Source organism: Pelophylax lessonae, assembly GCF_965119305.1.
Source record: "Pelophylax lessonae genome assembly, chromosome: 12".
Lineage (NCBI taxonomy): Eukaryota > Metazoa > Chordata > Amphibia > Anura > Ranidae > Pelophylax > Pelophylax lessonae.
The window spans coordinates 71,264,709-71,289,680 of NC_138779.1; the positions used below are offsets into that span (position 1 = coordinate 71,264,709).

The following is a 24,972-nucleotide window of genomic DNA, read 5'->3' on the forward strand; positions in this document are numbered from 1 at the left end:
TTGATTCATGTACCCTGGCCCCCAATACACATTTTATGTCAATAACTTGCATATAAGCCTTTAAAATGAGAACTTTGACATTGACTTTAACAGAGTTTGCATGTTCGCTATAACTTTTTCCCCTGTTTGAGATGATCTGGTGCGAACTGGACAGGGGGGTGTTTGGCCCATCACTCCTAACCATCAGTTACAGACCTTAAATATCATAACTCCTTACGTTGCATATGGAACAAGCCCAGCAAAGGGCTTAAAGATATTTTCAAGCGTCTGAAGAGTGCAGCAGACGTCATGACCACAACCAGGAAGCTCCCACATAGCTATAAAGATATGTGCCGAACATAAGATGCATTTGTTTCATTGTTCAAAAGAAGGAAAAGACTTTATGAAGAACCTTTCAGCCTTGTAAACAGCATCTCAGCAACCTCAGACAAAAAGGAGCAATAATGAGACTAAGTGAGTTGTTTTTTGGAGCATGGTGCATGACACTTATGAATGGGATTGCAACAGTGGTGACGGAGGTATGCAGAAGGGATGAACACCCTGTCTATACCACAGAAGGACTAATATGCTGCCCGAAATGTCAACAATGTGAGTATTATTTTATTCTACCATATATAGTGTGTTTTTAAAATGGAAAAAAAATGCTGTATGCGTGAATTAATTTAAAATCTTTTTTTTTTTACTTTTTTAAAATATTACCATTTGTATTATTTGTAACCAGGGATTAGGGGGCTGATTAATTAAAATGGTCGCTTCCTTTTGCAACAGTCACACTTTTTGTTCATTTTCTTTTTAATGAATTAGGTAATAAATTGAGAGAACATACATCTGAACAGATCAACCCAGTAGGCTTGATGTGTTCTGAAATAGGCAAAGACAGCTGAAAAGTGTTTTTAAGGACTCTATAAATAACTATATTCTGATTATTGTTAATACTCGTAATTTTAGTATTTACTTTATGAATTCCTTTTTTTTTTACTTCACAAATATTTATTTGTATTCTACTACACACTTAAACACAGACCAAGGTGTTCATCAAAAATGACAGCGGTTTGGGCAAATAATTATTGCCAGGGGTCCATGAGCAGTGGCAGCAATGTAACCCATGTGAACAAAAAGTAATCTTTGTAAGCACCCCTGGCAATGTTATAATTCTTTTACTTCCAGAACTACGCATTAAAAAAAAAAAATAATAATTTACGCATGAAGATTTGATAAAACCCCCAAACATTCTATAGGAAAGCAGAAACCCTGGAGAATAAAATAGTGGTAGTTCCAAATGGTTATGTTATATGATACAGTATTAACGCAACAGTTAATCAAGCACAATATACAGTAGACAGTTCTCTTTAATGACACATCAGGAGTTTATTTGACCCCTGATGTCCTACCTGCCTTCCACTGATGCTAATGGAGCACAGATTGCCCTCCACTAGCTTCTTCCTAGGGAAAGTGACAGTAAAAAATAGAAGGGACGTAATGCATGTTGCTCCTTAGGGGAGATTAGCGAACTGATGTTTAATGGTTTTCCTTCCCTCTATCCAGCAACACCCAACGTGAGGTTTCTAGGCTCATTAGTGGGACAGCAGAGCTTTACTGGGGGGTCCGCTGAAGCAGTTGGTCTGTATTCTTACTACTGCTGCTGACAAATGTCATACATCATGTTCGAGGGCCCTTTCACCAGCTGTGTCCATTCCGGTCAGCCTCCATCAGACAGGCATTACTTACATAGACATACCTGGGCCAATCCATCTGAAAAAGTGACAGGCAAGCGAACTACCAAAGTGAAAGGGGCCTAAAGTGAATATAAAGGTAAAACTTTTATTTAGCTTTGGATAGAGTGTGGAAGGATGAGACCTTCTGTTAAGTTTTTATTTAGGTCTGTGTCTCTGCTGGGGATTTTCCCCTCTATTTGTCCTGGTAACCATTATCACCGAGAAAGTTATTAGAAACCCAAAATTTGAAAATTAAATGATGTATAAAGTGCTGCGCTGTTAAAGTGATATAGAACATAAAGTGCAAATCCCTCAGTCTTGTGTGAAAATGTATATATCACAGGGATAGTACATAAAAACCGTGAAATTAATCTAAATTGTGCAATATTTTACTTTATTAGTCAAGGGTCTTGCTAAATTGGTGTTAGATGTCTGTTAGTGTGTTTATTTGATTTGAGTCACTAATAGTGATAGCGTGAGCGCCTTCCAACATAATTTAGAATTGCCATCAGATCAAGAGATGAGGATAAATCTTTTGATAGTGTAGCACTGCCCCCTAGAGGACTGCTGAAGAGTGACACTTTTGGATTCCCCTGGGTTACTCGTAGCAACTGCTTGCAGAAATCTTAATACTTTAAGTTCTTGGCTCAGTCAATGATCAGTCTAGGGGTTGTTGTTGTTTTTGTTGTTTTATTTATATTAGGATAGGAGAAGGAATGTGTGGGATATTCCACTGTTAACTATTCACACTTCAGAGGACTTCTAACTTGCAGCAAGGCCGCTACTTCATCCTGCTAGTTGAATGAAGATGAGGTACGTATTCCTATTTATGTTTCTCTTCTGGGTACTCCCCCAGTACCCCCTTTCTCTGTACTAGCCGACACCCGTCCACTGACTGCACTGCCTGGAGTGGTCCCCTTCCTGGGCAGACCCCTGGGCAAGATCCTCCGTACTCACGATATTGTTTTTCCAGAGTCTCGCAGTGCCCTAACTCCTCAGTCAGCTCTCCTGGACCTCTGGGTTCAGCTCCACTCTGTAGGTTCACCAGGCCGACTGCATGTAAGCATCACTAACTGCTGCAGAAGAGGAGGCAGCCGCCACCCTCATTCTGGGACTCATTCTGCTTCCCATTAAAGACTTGTACCTCATTTGCCTGTGGCTTTTTATACCCTGCCCCATAATGCACCGAGACCAACTGTCTGCGCCAATCCCTGGGGCAGTACCAAAAGTCTGTGTGTCATTGGTCAGGTTTCCTCCAGCATCCTATGTGCCTCCCCATTGGATCAGCTGCGGACACTCCCTAAGACCAGATGAGTCACACACTGAGCACTGAGCAGACCTAACTACAGATTCTGCTCTCTGTTAAGCAGAGAACAATATAGATTGTGCCTGCTGCTCCTCTGATAGGCAGACAGAGCCAAAACTATACTCTCTACCTAGCACCTGACTAGGAGGGTGCCACAAAGGAACAGTTGTTCCAGTGACAGCTGTTGAAGCCCCCATTCACATCGGCACTATTTGACATGCAATTTGACAGGTCAAAACGCAGCCTATTGACGGCAATGACACTGTCCCAATCGGTGCCACGTTGACTTTGCGGTGCCGCACCGATTTCCTAAAGTAGTTCCTGCACTACTTTTGGCGATTTCAATAGACATCTGTGCATTAACCCACACATATGTCTTTCAAGTCGCCCCTGATGTCGGACTGAAATGCGGCTTTGAGTTCAGATGAAGTTGCACAATTCCAAAGCCCCGTTCAATGTGAATGAGGGTTAAAAGGGGAATCCCTCTCACTCTAAGAATATTTCCTCTTACTTTCTGTTGCGTCACTGTGACAAACAGCAAAAAATAGTATGACAGGGGTTTACCCTTTGCCTTTTATATCCAAAACTATAAAAGGAAGTTTTGCCCTTAACATACATTTTAACATGTTATTGTCCATTTTGCTGCATAGCTTAGTTTGCATACAAATGTGAACACATATACAAATGCATTTAAAAGCAGACAAAGAATTTCATTCTAATAAAGTCATTATTTATATTACCAATATCTCAAAAACACATTTATCATGATAGTGGTCTTGGAATGGAATGGGTGAACTTTATTACCCACTTCATGTGTGATGACCTAAAAGATGTATTGCAGTCATAATGTCCTATTTCATGAGAATGTTAATTAATGTTCCTACTTAGACCCCACTGTCAAACTTACAAGCATAATTAATGAATACCGACACTGCTAGTTTTGGTCTGGGCATCTAAGCTTAATTGAAGAAACATGCTTTTCACTTTGCAAACTGAATGTTAGTAAATAGGGTGAACTTGTGTTCACTCTAAATACTCCATTGTGTATTTCAGAATTTTTTTAAAAAATAATTTTGAAAGCAATCAGTTCATTGAAGTCAACACAGCCTCATCTCATTAGCTCTATTTAGTGATCATTGATTTTGCTAAGTAAATAGTCTCTAAGCCTTTAGTAAATCAATGACTGTGTAACCGCGTTGTGCATGCATGGGAAATCCCAAGTGAAGTTATCTCTGATGTCATTGGGATAGCCTGTAAGCAGCCATATTAGATTAGGGCAGAAATGATCTAAATCTACATTGCATTCATCTTCAGTAACAAATCACTGCAATAACTGAAAATAATTAAATAAAAAATGTAAAATTGGCTCTCCAGGATGCATTTGATTATTGTTCTTCAAAGTGGTTCTAAAGGTACTCTCTGTATTAAGGTAAAAAACCTTCTTTGGAAAAAAAATAAAAAATCCTTCTGTGTACAGCCCCCTTCCCCCAGCCATACCTCACACCTACTTGAGCACTGATCTTGATCCAGTGTCGTGCCAGAGAGTAGTGGTTCTCTTGGCTCTCTCACTCCTCAATGGAGATCGAGACAGCAACTGGAACCATTGGCTCCTGCTGTTGTAAATCAAAGTCAACAAGAAGCGAGAGGATGGTGGGACTGAGGGACTGAGGGACTAAGCCACGCTGTTTGTATCAATGGACAAAGAGCATGGCTCCGGAGCTCCGGAGCGAGCCTGCACGAGTTTGATTAACAACAGCAGGAGCCAATGGTTTCTGCTGCTGCCTCGATCTCCAGTGAGGAGGCCAAAAGTGTTGGTGGCAAACCCCAGAAGAAGAGAGTTGGTGCTTCTCACCTTCTTTTTTAATGGGGTTCTTAGGCTTCCCATAGTTGTGAGACAATAGTCACAAAATCTTGACAGTTATATAAGGATCATATTGCATCTTTGCAGACACCTCCTGATCCACCAACTTTAGGAAAAAAAAAAACACATGGTATGAAATAGATTTTTACGTTTTAATAAACTTAAAGAGTAGCTCCAGTATCCCCCCCCCCCAAAAAAAAAAAAAAAAAAAATCATCAGTTACAAATTCTGTAGCTGCTGACTTTTAATATAAGGACACTTACCTGTTCAGGGACTCAGTGATGTCAGCACCCCAGCCGATTCTTCTACCGGCTTTGGGTGCAGGTGCCGGAGATGTTACTAAAAAAATCAAAGAGAATATCCGCGCTGACACATATGAACTACAAGCGAGCAGCCGCTTAAGCAATCTGTGACACCAAATGCAAGAAATGTGAAAAAAAAATTTAAAAAGCAGCGCTGAAAATTAACAAACTCTGTATTGTGTAAATATAGAAAACTTTAATATAGATAACTGTAGTGACATCAAACTTATTAGGTGAATAACGTGAACAAAAAAAATAAAAAATCACATCAAGTACGGGATAGTACTTAGGATAGTGTCCATAAAAGCCCATTCTCAAGGGCTGAAATAATAAAGTCGATGTGAAACGAAAAAGTCCAACAAGAACAAATCATCCACAATTTTCTTGTTCCACTAGTGTCCCTGCATTCCCAACTCGTAGTGCTTCCACCACCAGGTGACACCTCAAGCTTCTTACCCTATCCTGTGGACCATCATATAAGTATGGTCAAATGCGCAAGTTAAATATCCTTTTGAGAGGAAACTCCAAAGTGCCAGACATAATCCAGTCAATAGTTGGTTCATCTCACATTATGACCCCTGTTTCACCAGTGGGTCGCAATCAGCTGTTCCCCTCTGGGGACAATGTTAGGTCTCTGCAGTGATCGGTCTCCCGTATCGCCAATATTCTTCTGTCAGCTCTCGGGAACAGATAGCAGATGGCCATTCCAAATGAAAAACAAAGAAAAATATCTAGTGCTCTCTGCATAAATTGTAATCCCAAAACCAAGAAAAAAGTGGTACACTCCCATAAATGAGCACTTAAGCAGTGCTAGCTGGTATAGATATATCAGTAAAACACTTCCGAGATGGCCACGGGATGATATTCAATCACAAGACTCCATCCCCTATACGCGTATCGTCCCTGGGCATGGACTTCCTCAGCTGGAGATCTTAGGTAGGGGAAACCAGCAGTGAAGCCTTCTAGCGGAAGGAGGAGAGGCGGAACATCATCGTAGATTGTCGTACTGATCTAAGCTGGAAGTGGGAGCGGGTACCTGTCAAAACCAGGCACCCGCTCCCCCTTCCACCTCAAAAAGTGCCAAATGAGGCAGCAGAAGGTACAAACAAGAGGAACTTCTCCTTTTTGTTGGAGCTCCACTTTAAATATCTCAAAAAATCATGTGTGAAAAAAAAAAAAAAAAAAATCATGTGTGTTTATCCCACGATCAGTGATAAAAATGGCCAAAATATAACTTGTGTCTAGGACATGCTTTACTGGCAGCAGGCTAGGTGCATCCAACCAAAAAAAAAATCCTTTCATATACAGTAGCTTCACCAGGCACATTTCACGAGCAACAGGAAAACCACAACAGATTCTATAACCGATATATATAAGTAGTTTGCTAACTACAGGTGGTGCTCCATACAGTACAAATATACATTTATGTGTAACAGGTCTATATTTAGGCTTGATCCAACAAAGCTGTTAAAAGCGAAACTTTACCTATAACAACTTGATAAAAAATATTTTTCTTTAGTAAGGAACATCTATTCCACATTAATATTTATACTACCAAAATAAGTGTGTGCTGTAAATTTCCTCCAGCATTGCTCCTGTTTCTTCTTGCTGGGGCTGCCATTTTGCTGAAGCCCAAATCCTCAGCTGTAAATAATAAAGCAGAACTAAACCCATTGATTTACCAGTTTCAAAAAACAGTTTGATTTAATTATGTACTCAACCAAATGGTCAAACCATCAAAAGACTATAGTCATAACCGATCACGTGTGCAGCACCATAGTAGTTGCAGATCAAATAGAAGCAGCTTCCTTGGCTGTAAAGGATAGGAGGGTTTAATTCCGTTTTAAAGCTATCAGCAGATCAGCTTCTATAAACTCAGCAGTGCCTAAAAACAGAGAGCAACTGAGCATGTGCAGAGCAGGGTGAGACCCGGGTTTTTAAAAAGTATAATCACTTATTTTTAATGTTTTACATAGCTATACCTGCATTTGGGGCCAGCCCAAAGTGATCTAGCAGGACCTAATTTTCTGACTAAAGTTCCACTTTAAAAGTGGTTCTAAAGGCAGAAGGTTTTTCACCTTATTGTGTTCTTTGCATTAAGATAAAAAAAACCTTCTGGATGCAGCCCCCCTCCCTTATACTTAGCTGAGCCCCATCTTGATCCAGCGATGTGCATGAGAGCGGGGCTGCTTTCTAACTGTGGGGGTGGGGGGGAATCTTGCAATGTGCAAAGACAGAGAGATCCATGCTCCTGCTTAGCAGAAACACATCATCTCTGTCTTCTCCTGTCACAGAACTTCGATCTGTCTGCCTCAGGAATGATCGCTGGGTGCCAGCGTACATTGGGTCTGCCAGACCTGCTGATTGGCTCCCGCTGTGTCCAATCGCTGGTTGCTGTCAGGGCACGTGCATGCCCCAAACCAGGAAGAGCGAAATCACGTACAGGTACTTGATTTCGTGCAGAGAGGCCGCCCCGCTGAAGTAAATGTACGTGGGGTGGTCCAGAAGTGGAATTCAGCTTAACCCTAACTACTCCTAAAACTGCCCCCTCCCCCCACCACCAACACACACCTTTGCTTAGTAGCCTGTGCAAGAAAGATGAGGTGTATTTTCTTACCTGTTTTCGGGCCGCTCAGGTCTGGACGTCTGATCCTGCTCCCATGTCAGTCAGCAGGGGCTGCAGGAGAGAGGAGGGAGCGCCGTCAATGGACAGGCCATTGAAACCTTAGGGTGAAATCATTGCTCCAGACTTTACCAGCTATTGCCAGAGTGCTCTCTCCTCTCCCCAGCTGACACAGGGAAGATCATGTGACTGGACCCACGGCAGCCTAAAAATTGGTGAGTGTACACATCTTTTTACACGGGTTAGTAGGCATAGAGGTTAGGAGCACCTGTCCAGGATTCACCCGGACAGTCCAGGTTTTGAATCATGTGTCCAGGTTTCAGGGGGACAATTAGACAGGAATGAGGCTCGGAACAGGGCCTGACAGGAGGTTGAGGGCAGGGCCGGCGCTACCAGTAAGGCGACCTAGGCAGCCACCTAGGGCGCAACTTAGCAGGGGGCGCCAGTGGAGCCAGACCCGAGGTAAGTGACGTACCGTAAGTCACTGAAGGCATTTTAATCAGTGGTGGCCGGCCCATCCATTAGGGGCGCAGGGGTGCTGCCCCCCCTATCCCTGCGTCCAGCCCCCTAATCTACATGCAGGGCGCCGGTTGCACATGAATTCCAATGACGGTTGTTTTTTTTGTTTTTTTTAAGCACATGATCAGAGCCAGAGGCTCTAATAGGCTTCAAAAAAGGGTGGGCTCGGGGAGCAGAGTACTATGCCCTTGGCCAGGTCCGTCTGCCCCCCCGACCAATGGAGCACCAGCCACCACTGGTTTGCACCCCTACAGCAACTTGGGATGGGGGGGGTGGCAATTTTTATTTTGCCTAGGGCGGCAAAAATCCGGCCCTGGGGGAGGGGCACTATGCGCCCCAAATTTCTATTCTCTTTGGAGCCCCTAAATGTGTCCCAGGTCTGTTATCCTATAGTGAAACTTTGAAGATGTTTTGAAACTACATTTCCCATGATGCTCCTGCACTCTGCAGTGTAGTTGAGCATCATGGGAAATTTATTTCCTAAAACATCTGGGGTGCCAAGGTTTTCCATCACTGCTCTAGTGTATACTAAACATAATATTTTTTCTGTGCGCTGCTAAAGTGTTTGGGTTTGGCTTGAAGAAAAAGTGGCAACCCTAGTTAGAAGGGGGAAGAGGTGGTAAAGTCTTACTAAACCCACAACAGTAAAATCAGTCTGTATATGGGGAGCGCTACCCCTGCAGGAGCAGCTTCAGTATATTTGGTTCTGCTCTCCGCCTCTCAATCCCAAGAACAATCCCAGCCCCTCTGGCACACCTAGTAAACAGTTTAAATGCAAGCACGGGACAAAATAGACATAAAAGGGTTTATTTACTAAAGCTAGAGAGGCCTAAATGTGTCACAACTCTGCAGAGAAACCAATCAGCTTCCTAGGTTTTGTTGCTAAAGCTTTATTAACCACTTCTAGACCGGAAGATTTTCCCTCTAATGACCAGGCCATTTTTTTGTGATACTGCACTACATTATTTTAACTGACAATTGCGCTGTTGTGCATCTCTGGACCCAAACAAAATTCATGTACTTTTTTTTACCACAAACAGAGTTTTCTTTTGGTGGTATTTGATCACCTGCGCGATTTTTATTTTTTGCACTATAAACAAAAAAAGAGCGACAATTCTAAAAAAACAAAAAACAACAATATTTTTTACTTTCTGCTATAAAACATTCTCAATAAAAAAAAAATTAATCAAATGTGTTCATCATTTTAGGTCAATATGTATTCTGCTACATATTTTTGGTAAAGAAAAAATCCCAATAAGTGTATATTGATTGGTTTGCACAAAATGTATCGCTTTAGAAACTAGGGGAAATATTTATATCATTTTTATTTCTTTTTTTACTAGTAATGGCAGCGATCAGGGATTTTTTTGTGGACAGATCTGACACCTAACTGACATTTTGGCACTTTTGGGGGGGACCAGTGGCATTACTACAGTAATCAGTGCTAAAAATATTATACTGTTACTGTACTAATGACACTAGCAAGGAGGGGGTTAACACCAGAGGTGATCAAGGGGTTAAATGTGTCCCTAGGGGGTGCTTTCTAACTGTGTGGGGGGTGGGCTTGCTGTATGAACACAGAGACCTGTGTTCCTAAATAGGGGAAAGACAGGATCCCTGTGTTCATCACTGATAGAACAACGGTCTGCCATGTTTATAACGGCAGACAGCCGGTCTGTCTCCATGGGGAGCGATCGTGGGTGCCCGGCGGACATAGCGTCTGCCGGACCCGCTGATTGGCTCCCTCTGTGGCCAATCGGCGCGCACGCACCACCATTAGCTGTCTCATGAAGCGACATACAAGTACGTTGTTTCGCAGAACAGAGACGACCTGCTGCAGTATAAGTATAAGTCGGCAAGTGGTTAAACAAGCTGAGGTTAGAAGCTGATTGGTTTCTCTGCAGAATTGAGACTTATTGTGCCCTCTATAGCTTTAGTTATTAAACCCCAAACTGTGGTGAACCAGAAAGTCTGATTAATGGGAAACTTTCACCATCAGCAAACAGTGCAGGGTAAGGCCTTTTGCACACTGTAACTTGAAAAAGCTTAGTGCAGATTTTTTTTTTTTTTTTACTAAGCTAAAATACAGCCCATTCATTGTAATGTGCCTATGCACACAGATGCATAAACAAGTGCCGTGCATTCTTAGGTAAAAAAATAAATATAGAAAAATCGGCTTTTTTGGGTCAGTAATTCCCACCTCATGTGCGCAAATGCCCCTTTACATATTGTGCAGAACAAGAACACAAGAATATGTTTTCGTGCATTTTTAGCGTTGATACGTGAGTGCGCGTGAAATTGCGCAAAATGCGCAAATACATTAAAAAAAGTCTGCAAAGGTAGATGTTAAAACACGAGTATCATATGCAAGAGGCCTAACCAAGTAGTCAGAAAACAACTCTGATTTATAACAGTATAGCACAAGCAGTGTGTGGAGTTCAAATAGCACAGTTGAAACAACTTAAAGTGTTTGCACAATAACCTTTATAACTTGTACCTAGGTAAGACTATAATGAGGCTTACCTATAGGTACTGTAAATATCTCCTGAACTTGCATTTTAGGAGATATTTACATTACATGCAGCCGATGAGGTCATCGGCGCATGCGCTCCTAACAAACAGGCTCCCGTGCCGTTTCTCCAGAGCCCTGTGCCGTGACCGGCGGCTCCCGTGCGCATACGCGGGAGTGACGTCACACGGCTCCAGCCAGTAATACAGCCAGAGTCTGCAGACCCGGAAGGAAGATCGGCGAAGATGGATGCGGCCACCAGTGGTAACAACGCGGGTTTCGTTTGCAGGTAAGTGTCACTTAATGTGGTAGAATGCGATGCATACTAGGACATGGTGCATTTACTTTGCAGGGAAGAAAAAAAAGAAAAAAAAAAAAAAACAGAAGACTTTACTTCCTCTTCAAACTGATTGTAAAGTCTTGTTTTTTTTTTTTTGTAAAGAAAATACCAAACATGTTATACTTATCTCCTCTGTGCAGTTGGGTAGCCTGGATCCTCCTCTTCTTGGGTCCCTTTTCACTGCTCCTGGCCCCTCCCTCCTGTCAAGTCCCCCCTACATCAAGCAGCTTGCTATGGGGGCACCCGAGCCGAGCTGGAGCTGGGTGTGAGCATTCAGACATGGAGCCATGGTTCAGTCCCACCCCCTCTATTTCCTGATTGGCTAACAAACCTTGATTGACAGCCATGGGAGTCAATGGCACCGAGGCTGTGTCTCAGCAAATCAGGAGGGAGAGTCCCGCATGGCCAAGGGATTCGTGGACATTGCTTGACAGAGATGGGGCTCGGGTAAGTATTAGGGGGTGCTGGCAAGGCTGCTGCACACAGAGGGATTTTTATCTTATTGCATAGAATGCATTAAGATAAAAAACCTGCCTGACTTTACAACTCCTTTAACCACTTCTGGACCGGAAGGATTCGCCCCCTTAATGACCAGGCCAGTTTTTTCAATTCAGCACTGCGTTACAATTGCGCAGTCGTGCAACGCTGTACTAAAATAAAATTGATGTCCTTTTTTTCCCACAAATAGAGCTTTCTTTTGGTGGTATTTGATCACCTGTGCGATTTTTATTTTTTGCGCTATAAACAAAAAAAGAGCGAAAATTCTGAAACAAAATATATATATTTTTCACATTCTGCTATATAACATTCCCCCAAAAAAAAAATTAAAAATCAAAATTTTTTAACATTTTAGGCCAATTTGTTTTCTGCTACATATTTTTGTTAAAAAAAAATCACAATAAGTGTATTTTGATTTGCGCAAAAGTTATCGTGTCTACTAACTACGGAAAAGATTTATGTCATTTTTATTGTTTTTTTTTTTTTACTAGTAATGGCGGCGATCTGAGATTTTTAGTGAGACTGCGACATTGCGGTGGACATTAACTGACATTTTTGACACTTTTGGGGGGACCAGTGACATTACTACAGTAATCAGTACTAAAATTATGCACTGTTACTGTAATAATTACACTGGCAGGGAAGGGGTTAACACTGTGGGTGATCAAGGGGTTAAATATGTACCTAGGGGCGTGTTTCTAACTGTGGGGACGTGGCTTGTGAAATGATCAGAGACCTGTGTTCCTATATAGAAGGCAGGTGCTCTGTGATCATTCCAGGGAGAAGAACGGTCAGCTGTGTTTACATCTGACCGTTCTTCTTTCTCAGCGGGGAGCGATCGCGGGTGTCAGGCAGCAATAGGAGCTGCCTACCCATTGCATCAGAGTCCCCGTTGCCGAGTGGGGGCGGGAGCGCCCGTCAGCAGCGCGCGCTCGCCCCCTAGCTGCAGGGGCACGATCGATGTATACCTACGTCGGTTGGCGCACTCACCAAATCCTGCGACCATGCACCTGGGATCCCTCTCAAGCAGGATGTCTCCGACCGGCCGTGGAACTGTGGGAGGAAGAGCACACCGCCCTGGGAAGGCAGCACCTCTCCCCTGAGTCAAGTCTTCTCCCCTGCCTTGTGGTATCTCCTTGATCCCAGGCAGCCTTTCTATGTAAGATTCCTTCTCTTGTCCCTGTGGGCTGCTGGGGTGTGTCGTTTTCCCTCCGTAAATTACAGTAGGGCCATCTGTGTTGGGGACTACATGTCCCATGATGCTTTGTTCCTCCTGTGCTGGAGTCCTATTGGTTCCCTCCCCTACCAGTGAGGAAGCAGGGGAGGGAGCAGATTGAGCTACTCTGTCTGTGAGTGTCTCTTACTCACTGCACAATGAAAGGAGGAGAGTAGAGGGACGGGTGAAAATCCCCCACAGGCGCAGAGAGGCTGTGTGTGTGTGTCCATGCCAGCCTTCCTTTGTATATATCGGCATGGCCGGTGGGAGGTGGGAGACATGAGCAGGCTGACCGGCACCCGCTACACATGCATCAAAGCATGCTTGTGATACTCACTGATAACCTAAGGGGTTAATCATCCACATTGTGTAAAAAGACTGTGTGATCCTATCTTCTCAAATCCTTCCCTTCTTCCACTGTGCCTTGGTGGCACTCTGCACATGCTCAGTTTGGTGTGCACTGCTAGAGAGTTTTTTCTTTTCTTGGGAGAGTACATGTGATCAGCACAGGGCCAATCACCACTGTCCAGACAGATGGTGAGGGGTCTTGCAGCCTCAGTGGACAGATAGAGGAGAATGAAAACTCCTCCTACAAGCTTTAACCAGACACTGATAGAAGTCACAAGACTGCTATATACTGCTGATGAGAAAAGCTTTTTAACAGTTTATATTTACTAAAACGATTGCATGTCCATGTTCTGTGTACTGTGGGAGACCAGATATAGTGAATGCAAGCTCCTGGGTTTAGTAACACTTTAGGAATAGTTAGGGTTAAGCTGAAATTCCAATTTAAACATACAGAAAATTGTTAACTTTTTGGGAAGGAATTAATAGAAGAGTAATTAGGTTTGTATTCGATTAGCAGACATAAAACTTTGTGGTTACCTACGTTTCAGTTGTAGAAAAATGTTTATAGACACACAGTATACCAACTGGGCAGGCTATCTGAAAAGGTTAGGACAATTACCAACACTGATTTTCAGATTACAGATAATAGTCATTACAAGCAATACAGTTCCATCCAGCCATGACTCAATGTCTGCTTTAGAATATTGGTATTGGTGCTGGTCACTGAAAAAAACACAAAATTCCCATAAGCTAATGTCAAGATACTGTAACCGGTGATATTTTTCTTGTTCTGTTCACGTCTTTCTTCATAATACTACATAACCATGCAGTGTAACCACAGCAATCACATGGGATACAGTCACATCCTGACCGTGGGCTAACCATTTGCTGTTGCTACTAGTACAACAAATACAAATGTAAAGAGATTGCAAACCTCCAAAAAATAAAAAGTAATAAAACCTGAAAAGGCAAAGGCATAATGAGCTGGTTTGCATTGCATACCAGCTCCTTATGAAATACCTTAAGGCCCCTTTCACACAGGCGGACCGTTCAGATCCGCCAAAAAAATGGACAGGCGGATCTGAACGGTCCCCCCATGCATCTCTATGGGGCATCGGATGTCAGCGGAGACATGTCTGCTGACATCCGATCCGTCAAATCTGGACGGATGGAAACACTATTTTCAATCCGTCCATTGGATCGGATAGGATGGGATCGGATGAGAACGGACCGACGGTCCGTTCCGATCTGATTCCCCCATAGAGATGTATGGGGCTCTGACAGCTGTGTCTCCGCACATAGCGCGGAGAACAGCTGTCATTCTCCTGCTCAGCGGGGGATCGGCGGGTCGATCCCCCGATGAGAAAAACGGAGTCCATCCAACGGACAGTGTGTGTGAAAGAGCCCTAAAACGAAGCCTCCGCAGCGCCGCCCACATAACACTTACACGGCCGACATGTTAACCCCCCGTCGGGCACCCCAATCGCTCCCCGCTGAGAGAAGGACGGTCAGCTGTTGTAATCACAGCAGACCATTCTTCTCTCTGGAATGATCACAGAGCACCTGTGATCCTTCTTTATAGGATCACGGATCTCTGTGATCATTTCACAAGTCCCTCCCCCCACAGTTATAAACACTCCCCTAGGCTCACAATGAACCCTTTGATCACTCCTAGGTTAACCCCTTCCCTGCCAGTGTCATTATTACAGTACCAGTGCACATTTTTAGCACTGATTATTGTAGTAATGTCACTGGTCCCCCCCAAAGTGTCAAAAATGTCAGTTAGTGGTGTGATCTGTCCGCTGCAATGACACAGTCCCAATAAACATCGCAGATCGTCACCATTACTAGTAAAAAAAAAAATAAAGTAAAAATTACATAAATCTTTCCCCTAGTTTGTAGACGCGATAACTTTTATGCAAACCAATCAAAATATGCTCATTGTGATTTTTTTTTTTTACCTAAAATATGTAGTAGAATTGGCCTGAAAGGATGAAAATTTTTGATTTTTACATTTTTTCTTTTTTTGGGGGGGGGATATATAGCAGAATGTGAAAAATATATCTTTTCTTTTTTTTTTCAGAATTGTCGCTCTTTTTTTTATAGCGCAAAAAAAAGAAATGAAATCGCAGAGGTGATCAAATACCACCAAAATAAAGTGCTATTTGTGGGGGGAAAAAGGACATCAATTTTATTTCGGTACAGCGTCACACAATTGCGCAATTTTCCGTTCAAATAATGAAGTGCCGAATTGCAAAAAATATCCTGGTCAATAAGGAGGCAAATCCTTCCCGTCCTTAACTGGTTAACCCAATTTTGTTAAGTGCTCATGCTGGGCAAAGCAACAGGTTCACTGTATTCTTCTCTTCCCCAGTAGCATGTATATTATGTATTCTGCTCTATTCACATACTGGGCTGGGGAACAGCCTTGTGAACACTCAAGCTAGCGCTTATATGGGGTTGACTGTCTCAGCCAATCATCAGGAATGAGTGCTGTTACATGTGGTAAGTCACTTACCCCTCCATAGATGTCTGGCTAAGGAAACTTACCTGAAAACTAAGCCCTCCAGCGATGCGATGTAGTCGCTTGAGGCAACATCCATCTTCTCCCGGTCTTCCTTTCGGGCCTGCAGCTGTGACTGTGTGACAGGCCAGAGCCACGAGGATATCACTCCTGTGCATGCGTAGGGGAGCCATCATTCACGGCACAGGAACGGGTGTCCGTAAATATCTCCTAAACGGTACTCGGTTAGGAGATATTTACAGTACCAATATGTGACGGTACTAACTGTCACTATGAGTGAAATGGTTTGGATTGCTTCAATATTTGTCAGCAAAATCTTCAAATAGAAATATAAAGATTTAATACCACCTTACACAGTGTATTCCATGCTTGGCTGTGAGAGAGACACAAAGACTGTCATTGGCAGACTTCCCTATTGTCTTTAGAATGTTACGTCCAGTCTTCAACAAGGTCCACCTGGGCTGTAACCTTGTGGGTGAAAACTGTATATAAGTCTGTTTCTTGTTCAATAAAGTTGCTCTAGAGTTACTTCACCCTCAATCTAGAGTCCTGTCTCTTATTGGGGGAATATCCTATGGTCTTCCATACTCCCTTAGATAATCACTAAGCTCTTGTAAGAGCTTGTGTAAGAGCTTGTTCTGCTGCACTCTCTGGGGAAAGAGAGGTTCACCCACAGGAACCTGGAGCCTTGTCGGAGGTCCAGGGAGAGGAGACGGCGAGACCCTAACCAAGCTGCGCTGGTTCGTGGGGTCTGAAATGGTTACGGTGTTTGGTGGAGTGCTTTGAGCCCTGGGAAGCACTAGGAGTATCTGTCAATGGAGGTACCCAGTCAGAGGTGTCCTGTTCCGTTACACTATAGTTAAGCCTTAATAATAGTTAACCACTTCAGGACCGGAAGATTTTCCCCCTTAATGACCAGGCCATATTTTGCGATTCGGCACTGCGTTACTTTAACAGGCAATAGCGTGGTCGTGCAATGCTGTACCTAAATAAAATTGATATCCTTTTTCCTCACAAATAAAGCTTTCTTTTGGTGGTATTTGATCACCTCTGCGATTTCTATTTTTTGCGCTATAAACAGAGCGACAATTCTGAAAAAAATATATTTTTGTTTTCACTTTATGCTATATAATATTTCCAAAAAAAAAAAATGTAAAAATCTAAATTTTTTAACATTTTAGGCCAATTTGTTTTCTGCTACATATTTTTTGTAAAAAAAATCGCAATAAGCGTATTTTGATTGCTTTGCGCAAAAGTTATCACGTCTACTAACTACAGGAAAAACGTATGTCATTATTATTGTTTTTTGGGTTTTTTTACTAGTAATGGCGGCGATCTGCGATTTTTAGTGGGACTGCGACATTGTACAAATTATGCCTTAGGATTTACTTCCTCTTTAACACTTACCTGTTGCTTTGTCCTATACAGAGTAGCACAGATTCACTTTTTTAACTACATACTGAAATCATTAAGAAAAAAATTAAGCCATGGGATCCTAGGCACCAAGAAAATAAATAAACATAACATTTAAAAAAAACTAAGCCTATATTGGCCTAGAAATTGGCTGCGGCCCCTTATTGGTTTCAAAAACCAGTAGTTAAAGCGGAGTTCCATCCTGGATTTTTTTTTTTTTTTTTTAATACCCCCGGGACAGTCAGGGCTAGTGCATTCCACAATGGCTAGCCTCTGATCTGTCCCGGGTTGCACTTACCTGTTAGGACAAATACTTACCTTGCAAACGTCTTGTCCAGCGCTGCCATCTCAGATGTGGGCAGCTTGAAGCCAGCGAGATCCCCTTCGGCGTCTTCTTCCGCCTTCTTTGGTCCCACGATGCTCTGCGCCGGCCCCGACGTCACTTCCGGGTCGCGCGCGTCATCCCTCCACAGCTTCTGGGCATGCCCAGAAGCTGTTTAGAAGGGGATGACGCGCGCGACCCGGAACTGACGTCGGGGCCGGTGCAGGCGCAATGATTCCTGGGAGCTATGACGTTCAGCTCCCAGGAATCATTGCAGAGCCAGGAAGTGACGACGGGCCACGGCCGAGGAAGGAGGAAGAAGGAAGTAAGGTAAGTATATTTTCTTCGCTACGAGGTAAGTAAAAAAAAAAAAATATGCGATTATCCATTTCTTTTTCAGGTGACCCGGAGCGAGAAGATGGAGGTAAGTATAAAAATAGGGTGGAACTCCACTTTAAAGTATAATTCTAGGCAAAACTTTTTTTAAAAATTTTGGATAGAGAAAGGGAGGGTTATAACCCGTCAAATTTTGTTTCGCCATCTGTGTCCCATTGCAGAGATTTCCTTTCACTTCCTGCCCCATAGCCAAACAGGATGTGATAGGAAATCTCTGCAAATTAATGCAATTCCTTGGGGAACCCCAGGTCACCAGAACTAATGTCCCCATTGGAAGATTTCCCCTCTTTTACTTTTCTGGGGACAACTCAAAATTTGTGGATTTTCTTATACTTTCACTTTCATTGATAATGGTAAACAGGACAAATAGAGAGGGTGAGTCTCCTTAATGGAGGAACAGACAGCAATAAAAACTGGCAAGCAATCTAATCACCCTGCACGCTGTCCATAAAAAAAAGTTTTGCCTTTAGTTATATTTTAACCACTTCCCGCCTGCCCTATTACAAAATGACGGCGGGAATGTGGTTGTGTTATCCTGACCGGACGTCATATGACGGCGGCAGGATAACACAGCTCTGGGCGCCCCCCGGGGGCGCGCAGAGCGGCGATCGTGATGCAAGGTGTCAGTCTGACACCCTGCATCTCCGATCTCGGTAAAGAGCCTCTGACGGAGGCTCTTTACCATGTGATCAGCCGTGTCCAATCACGGCTGGTCACATAGTAAATAGGAACAGCCGTTGATCGGCTTTCCTTAGTTCGTGCCTGACAGGCACGAGTAAAGGAGCTCCGATCGGCGGCTCCCCTGACAGGGGGGGGTCGGCACTGGTAATCAGATCATTGATTACCAGTGCAGACTCTCGGGGGGGGGGATGCCACTAGATCCACCAGGGATGCCCACTATGACCCCAGGGATGCCCACTATGACCCCAGGGATGCCCACTATGGCCACCAGGGATGGCAATCAGGGCTCAGGGAGCCCCCCATTGCCCTCCCCATCAGTGCTGCCCACCAGTGCCCATTATTGCCCACCAGTGCCGCCTATCAGTGCCCATTAGTGCCCATCAGTGCCGCCCGTCAGTGCCGATCAGTGCCGCCCATCAGTGTCCATCAGTGCCCACCAGTGCCACCTATCAGTGCCCATTGGTGCCCATCAGTGCCACCTATCAGTGCCCATCAGTGCCACCTATCAGTGCCCATCAATGCCGCCTATCAGTGCCTAGCAGTGCCGCCTATCAGTGCCCACCAATGCTGCATATCTGTGCTACCTATCAGTGCCACATATCAGTGCCTATCAGTGCCACCTATCAGTGCCGCCTATCAGTGCCACCCCATCAGTGCCACCCCATCAGTGCCTCCTCATCAGTGCCTGTCAGTGCAGTCTCATCAGTGCTCATCAGTGCAGGAAAAAACTTATTTATTTACAAAATTGTATAACATAAACAAAAAAACTTTTTTTTTTTTTCAAACTTTTCGGTCTTTTTTTATTTGTTTAGCAAAAAGGAAAAAACCCAGAGGTGATCAAATACCACCAAAAGAAAGCTCTATTTGTGGGGGGGAAATTACATAAATTCAAAATGCAACAGCGCTAAAAGGGGAAAATTGGCCTGGGCGGGAAGGGAGGGAAGTGCCCTGTATTAAAGTGGTTAAGAAAACTTTATTATTTTCATCCCAATATAATCAATTTTAGCATTTAAAATCTAACCTAGCTACAATGACTTGAGCTGTATCCATAAATAACTGGATTAAAATGTACAATGTTCCCCTTGCTAACAACACCCCCACCCCCCTTTTCTTCTCTCATTCCTCTTTACTTTAAAACAAGAAAACAATTCCTGTATTTTATTTTAGAGGACGTGTGCACATTCTCTGGCCTCCCTCTGATTACCTGCAGACAGTTGCTGGAGAACTTTCGCATATCCCTCCTTACTCCCGTTTGCTCGTTACTCAATAAACAGTCCATTGGATTTGGTTTTATATTTATTGTGGAACTTGGATGGAAGAAGGGAATAGTGGGGTACTCCAACTAAAACTATTCACAGTAGATAAGGACAACTTTCACTTGGCCTCACCCAATTACTTGTTGAAGCAGACACACTCCTTTGACCATACTGCCACTTGTATGGAAGAACTAGGTCTTTTTGCTCTCTCTAGCAGCAGACTTGATGCAACAACTTTATCTTCAAGACACTCTCTAGCATCCCCTTGACTGACACCCATTCACTGAAGGGATAGCCCTCACATGACAGGTCCCATGACACAGACCTGTACTCACTGTAGACAGAATCAGATCCTTCCTGGTGTCTCCCTTCCAGTCAGCTCTGCAGGACCTCTGGGTTCAGCTTCTATTTGACTTTCTGGCCCTCAGTTCGACCACCCAAGGTCGCGTGGCCCCTTCTACAGAGGAGGGGCAGCCACCCCTACCCTCCAGGACCCCGCTTTTAAGCCGAAGACCCCGAGCACATGTGCCCTTGCCATTTTTACAGTCATCCAGCATGCACCGAGGCACATGCCTCCCTATTGGACCAGTGTAAAACATTCAGACAAGCTGAACTGCACCTGAGCACCATGAGAAGACCCTACCATTGGATCCTGCTCCCTGGTAGGCAGAGAGCAATATAAATTACCTGGCATTCTGGCAATCTTCCAGGTAAACAGAAAGACCCAAAAACTATACTCTTCTAGCATTTACCTAGGAAGGTGGCACATAACTATGGAAGGACTTAAGCACCTCAAGCCCTAATTGCACTAGAGAATTTCTTTTTCTCACTATACACATTACATTTTTATAGTATGATTCCTTTACAATTGGTATTATCTATATAATGCAAGGGCCTGCATAACTGTGGAAATACATTAAATGAACTGTCTAGACCAGTGATGGCAAACCTAAGCACCCCAGATGTTTTGGAACTACATTTCCTATGATGCTCAACTACACTGCAGAGTGCATGAGCATAATGGGAAATGTGGTTCCAAAACATCTGGAGTGCCAAGGTTTGCCATCACTGGTCTAGACTGTCTCATGTTACTTTCTTTTGGTAAAACTAAAAACCCACTTGTAGGCAGGTGCAGTCTACTTTCTCCACTGCGGGTGGCACTATTCTGCACTGCAGTTGGAGAGGAAGTCAGAAGGAACATAGTTCCTTTATAATTTTCTGGGTCACTGGGGAAGAAATCCACTCCATGACTTTAGCAGCCTTCTTGAGTAAGGAAGTGCATTTTAAGGCCCCAGCTCCCAGCTTTGGCACGCATTTGGAAGTTGGTAGAGTAGAGACAGATTCCCCACCTGTTAGGGGTAGCACTAACATTAGGGAGAGGTTCCTGACGAGGAGGGAAAGCGTAGAGTCAACTCCTTGGGACACCATCCTGCTTGGGCATGAGAAGGACAAGCCGCATTCTGATCTCCTAACAGATGTTGTCAGTCTGGCTGATACTTGCTCTCTTCACAACACTGGAAAGTGTGAGTGCACCAGGTTGGGCAACCTTACCACTGGGTTTGTTGTAAACTGTTGCCTTTCAAATTCAATACAAGTTTTCCATTGCATCTGCCTGTGCGATTTATTGCTGCCGCATCATGCTGCACCCCACCTACAGACTGTACAGGGATTGTAAAATCAGATTGTAACCTATATGGCCAGCTTTAAAGCATTCAAGGTTAATGGGAAAAAATCATTGGAAAAAACATTAGGTACTGCATGATGCCTGCAATGTGATCAAGTAATAAAATGATGCATTCTCAATTGCAGCTTTGCCCCAAGAGCCATGTATCCATGATAGGATGGAATGCCGCTGTCATGAGGGCTATGGTTGTCAAACAACAAGCTGTACAGAGTGCAGGAAATTGCAAGAGTGCAAGAGTGGGGAGAGACTTAGCATAACAGGTAATAACTTTTGCCTATTAGGTTTATCTCATCAGTCCTAATTCTCTGCAGTGCTGATACAATTTAATTTTGCTCTTCTACATTTATGTTATATTGCAAGAAATACTGTAGATATCTTAAAACATGATAAAGGTTCTGCTGCGCTTTGGTAAAAAATAAAAAATAACATTATACAGACAAACTGATTGTTATTCTCCCCAGTCATCCTCTTGACTGCTGAGAAGCATAGGCTCATTTATGAGCAGCTAATAAACCAATACCTTGCCCCCCAAAAAGACACAGAAGCTGATTACGTTGGAAATAGGGCAAGGCCACAGCTTTATTGAACTTTGCAAAAGTAACAACTTTCCAAATGTACCAAACAACAGTGCCAGTCATGGTTATACTGTGAGCACCCGACAATGCCAGTCACAGTTCTACCGTGAGCACCCATAAAACATAAACTTACACAGTCTAAGAGGCCTGTCCTTACCATCAGTGCCAGACAGACCCCAAAATTTAACTTGATGGCATAGCCCATAAAGCAACATCAATTGCTGGCAAGGCCAAAACCGCCAATAAAGCTGTGACAAAACATCACAATGGGCGAGGGGGGGGGGGGTGGGGTGAACTCTTGTAACAGCTGAATCTCCTCAGAGCAGTAGGATATGCCCCAGCATACCCTTTTCCTAGAGTTCAGGCTCCACCCAGTCACCTCAGGTCTTTGTAGCCAATCCCAAGGGAGCTACTTAACTTCTCTTTTAGGTTCACACCCACAGCGATGCCATGCTTCCAGCAGTCAAGGCTCCCTTTCCCTAAAGGAGGTTCAAGGGGCCTTTATTAATCCTTTCCTCCCCTTGACTCAAACTATACTTTTGAATACTACAAATATGGTGTGGTAGAAGCCATATTGACACCCTCTACTCCTCTTCTACACCTCCTCTCCCCACCCCCTCCCTTGGCCTGTATGTTTTTGTAATAACAATTAAGCCAATAAGAAAATGCAGATGACTGAATTGTAAAAGTATCATACAATCTAAACCTGTATGCATAATACATGTCATTTCACACCATTAACCCATAAACATTATTTATTCTAAATTTGATTCCAGATAACAGCAGCAGCTTTTTCAAATATGAATGTAAAAAATGTCCATCTGGAGAGGGCTTAGATATGAAAAGTGGACGGTGCATACCTGTTGAAGTGTAAGTTATTCATATTGTATATGCAATGCTTAAAGTGATTGTAAACCCATCATTTTTTTAATAACAACTATGTCATACTTTCATGGTTTTGCACAGAGCAGCCCCAATCCTCCTCCTCCTCCTCTCAGGTTCCCTGCCAGTGCTCCTGGCTTTTCCCCCTGCTGAGTGCTCACCATAGCAAGCCTCTAGCTATGGAGCACTCGTGTGAGCTCATTCCCCAGCCAAGGCCTGTGTGTCCATTAACACAGAGCATGGCTCAGCCTCAAACCCCCTCTCCCTACTCTCTGGCAGTGATTGACATCAGCAGAAGCCAATGGCTCCTACTGTTGTCTCTGAGCCAAAAAAAGGTGGGAGAGAGAAGAGAAAGACAATGCTTAATCAAGATTGAACTCTGATAAATATAAGGGTGGGCCTGGGGGGGGGGGGGGGGAGCTACCCTGATGCAGATCATGCAATAAGGTTAAAAAAAAAAAGAAAAAAAGCTTAAATCTTTAGAACAAGTTTAATGTTTATAAAGCACTGATGAAGCTGGACAGGTCTTGTTACACTGGTTTACTAAATGCTAATTTAACGTAGGGTAACCCACTATTTGAAGTCCAAGATGTTGGTGGCCATCAATCTGTGATAATGTCAATCAATGGACAACCCCCTATACAGGTGGGACTTTGAAGGCAACCAAGCTTAAAGAAGTAATAAAATATTATTTTATTCAATTGTATAAAGATAAAAATATTTTGATGACACAGTGAAATACATAACAAATATACAGAAACCACATATGTGTGTGATTAACAATAACATTTTCACAGCTTGAAATAGGTGATCGTCAGGATGCATAGAACATCATGGTAACAATTTCCCCAAGTGAACTGACGCGTTTCAGGTGAAAACCTTTCCTCAGGGGTATAGTAAGTGGAGCTAAGGATATTCCTACATTTTTATTAATAGAAAAATATATTGTTTCAATTATATAGCAAATATATTACTTGCAATATAGTTAGTTACATACCAGTCAAGATATTCCTGGTGATCATAAGCCATGTACATTAAAACAAGAACCAAAGGAAGAAAGGGGAAGAAAAGAGGATGTGGTTGTATTTGCCGCATCGCACATGTCAGAGTGGGGACAGTGGTTGTCACCAAGCCCTTCACAGTATCTCATGGAGGTACTCCCTGGAAAGTAGGCCAAAAGTCCCTGTGTCCCAAAGAGAAGCCTGTCTATAAGACATTAATGCATATGGTGTATCAGAGCTTAAATTTAGAATACGACTAGAGAGGGGTTTGATTATACATGGAGATTAGCAGATCCCTCCATATTAAACATATGTCTAAACAGGAACAATAAATGAAACTGATCAATAACTGTATATTGGGGTATTAAGAAATTGTATTGATTGGTCCTTGAAGTGTACCAATTGATACTAGGAGAAAATCCGACAGGTCTCCAAGCAGGTTTGTTCCTCAAAGTAGGGCCTAGGATAGAAGGTAAATATAAACTTTAGGATTGTTGTATCCCACTAAAGAAGAGGCCCTTTTTCCAAAAGAATCCCCTGTGGGGAGAGTTCCATAAAGGTGTGTGTAAGAGCTTACCTCTGACGTGTATAGTAGCTATGTGTGTTGGCGGCTTTCTACAGTCAGACCAGTCAGTTTGCTGGTTTAAATGGGATGTCGAATGCCCGCACATGCACCGCGTCAATAGACAACCACACATGAGTGGTATCTGGCTAATAGGACCAACTGACTCCGATGCGCACAGCGCCGCCCCGCCGTCATACAGGGGTGTGTTGTGCGTTCTACAGGCACCGGTGCCAAAGTATGACCTCACTGCCCAAGATGGGTGTCTGTCACGTAGCAACAGAACACCCGCTGGGACGGAGTCACTGCAGATTGGGGTACTGATCGTGTGCGATCAATAGCCCCCCTTGCACGCCTAGTGAGAAATAATTAAAGGGCCAAAATGCCAGACATATACACCTGGGGACATTGTGCGGCATGTAAAAGTGAAACAACAAAA

General features: G+C 43.4%; 1 protein-coding gene across 1 annotated transcript in view; it reads left to right on the forward strand.

The window, feature by feature from the left end:
• Positions 1-342: 342 nt before the first annotated feature.
• LOC309568870 (uncharacterized protein) overlaps positions 343-24,972 on the forward strand; it is a 54,911-nt gene continuing 30,281 nt past the window's right edge. Inside the window, exons 1-3 of the mRNA XM_082274654.1 lie at positions 343-588; positions 21,639-21,773; positions 22,865-22,958. Coding sequence (XP_082130780.1) covers positions 444-588; positions 21,639-21,773; positions 22,865-22,958 — 374 coding nt within the window. The 5' untranslated portion in view covers positions 343-443. The remainder of the gene's footprint in view (positions 589-21,638; positions 21,774-22,864; positions 22,959-24,972) is intronic.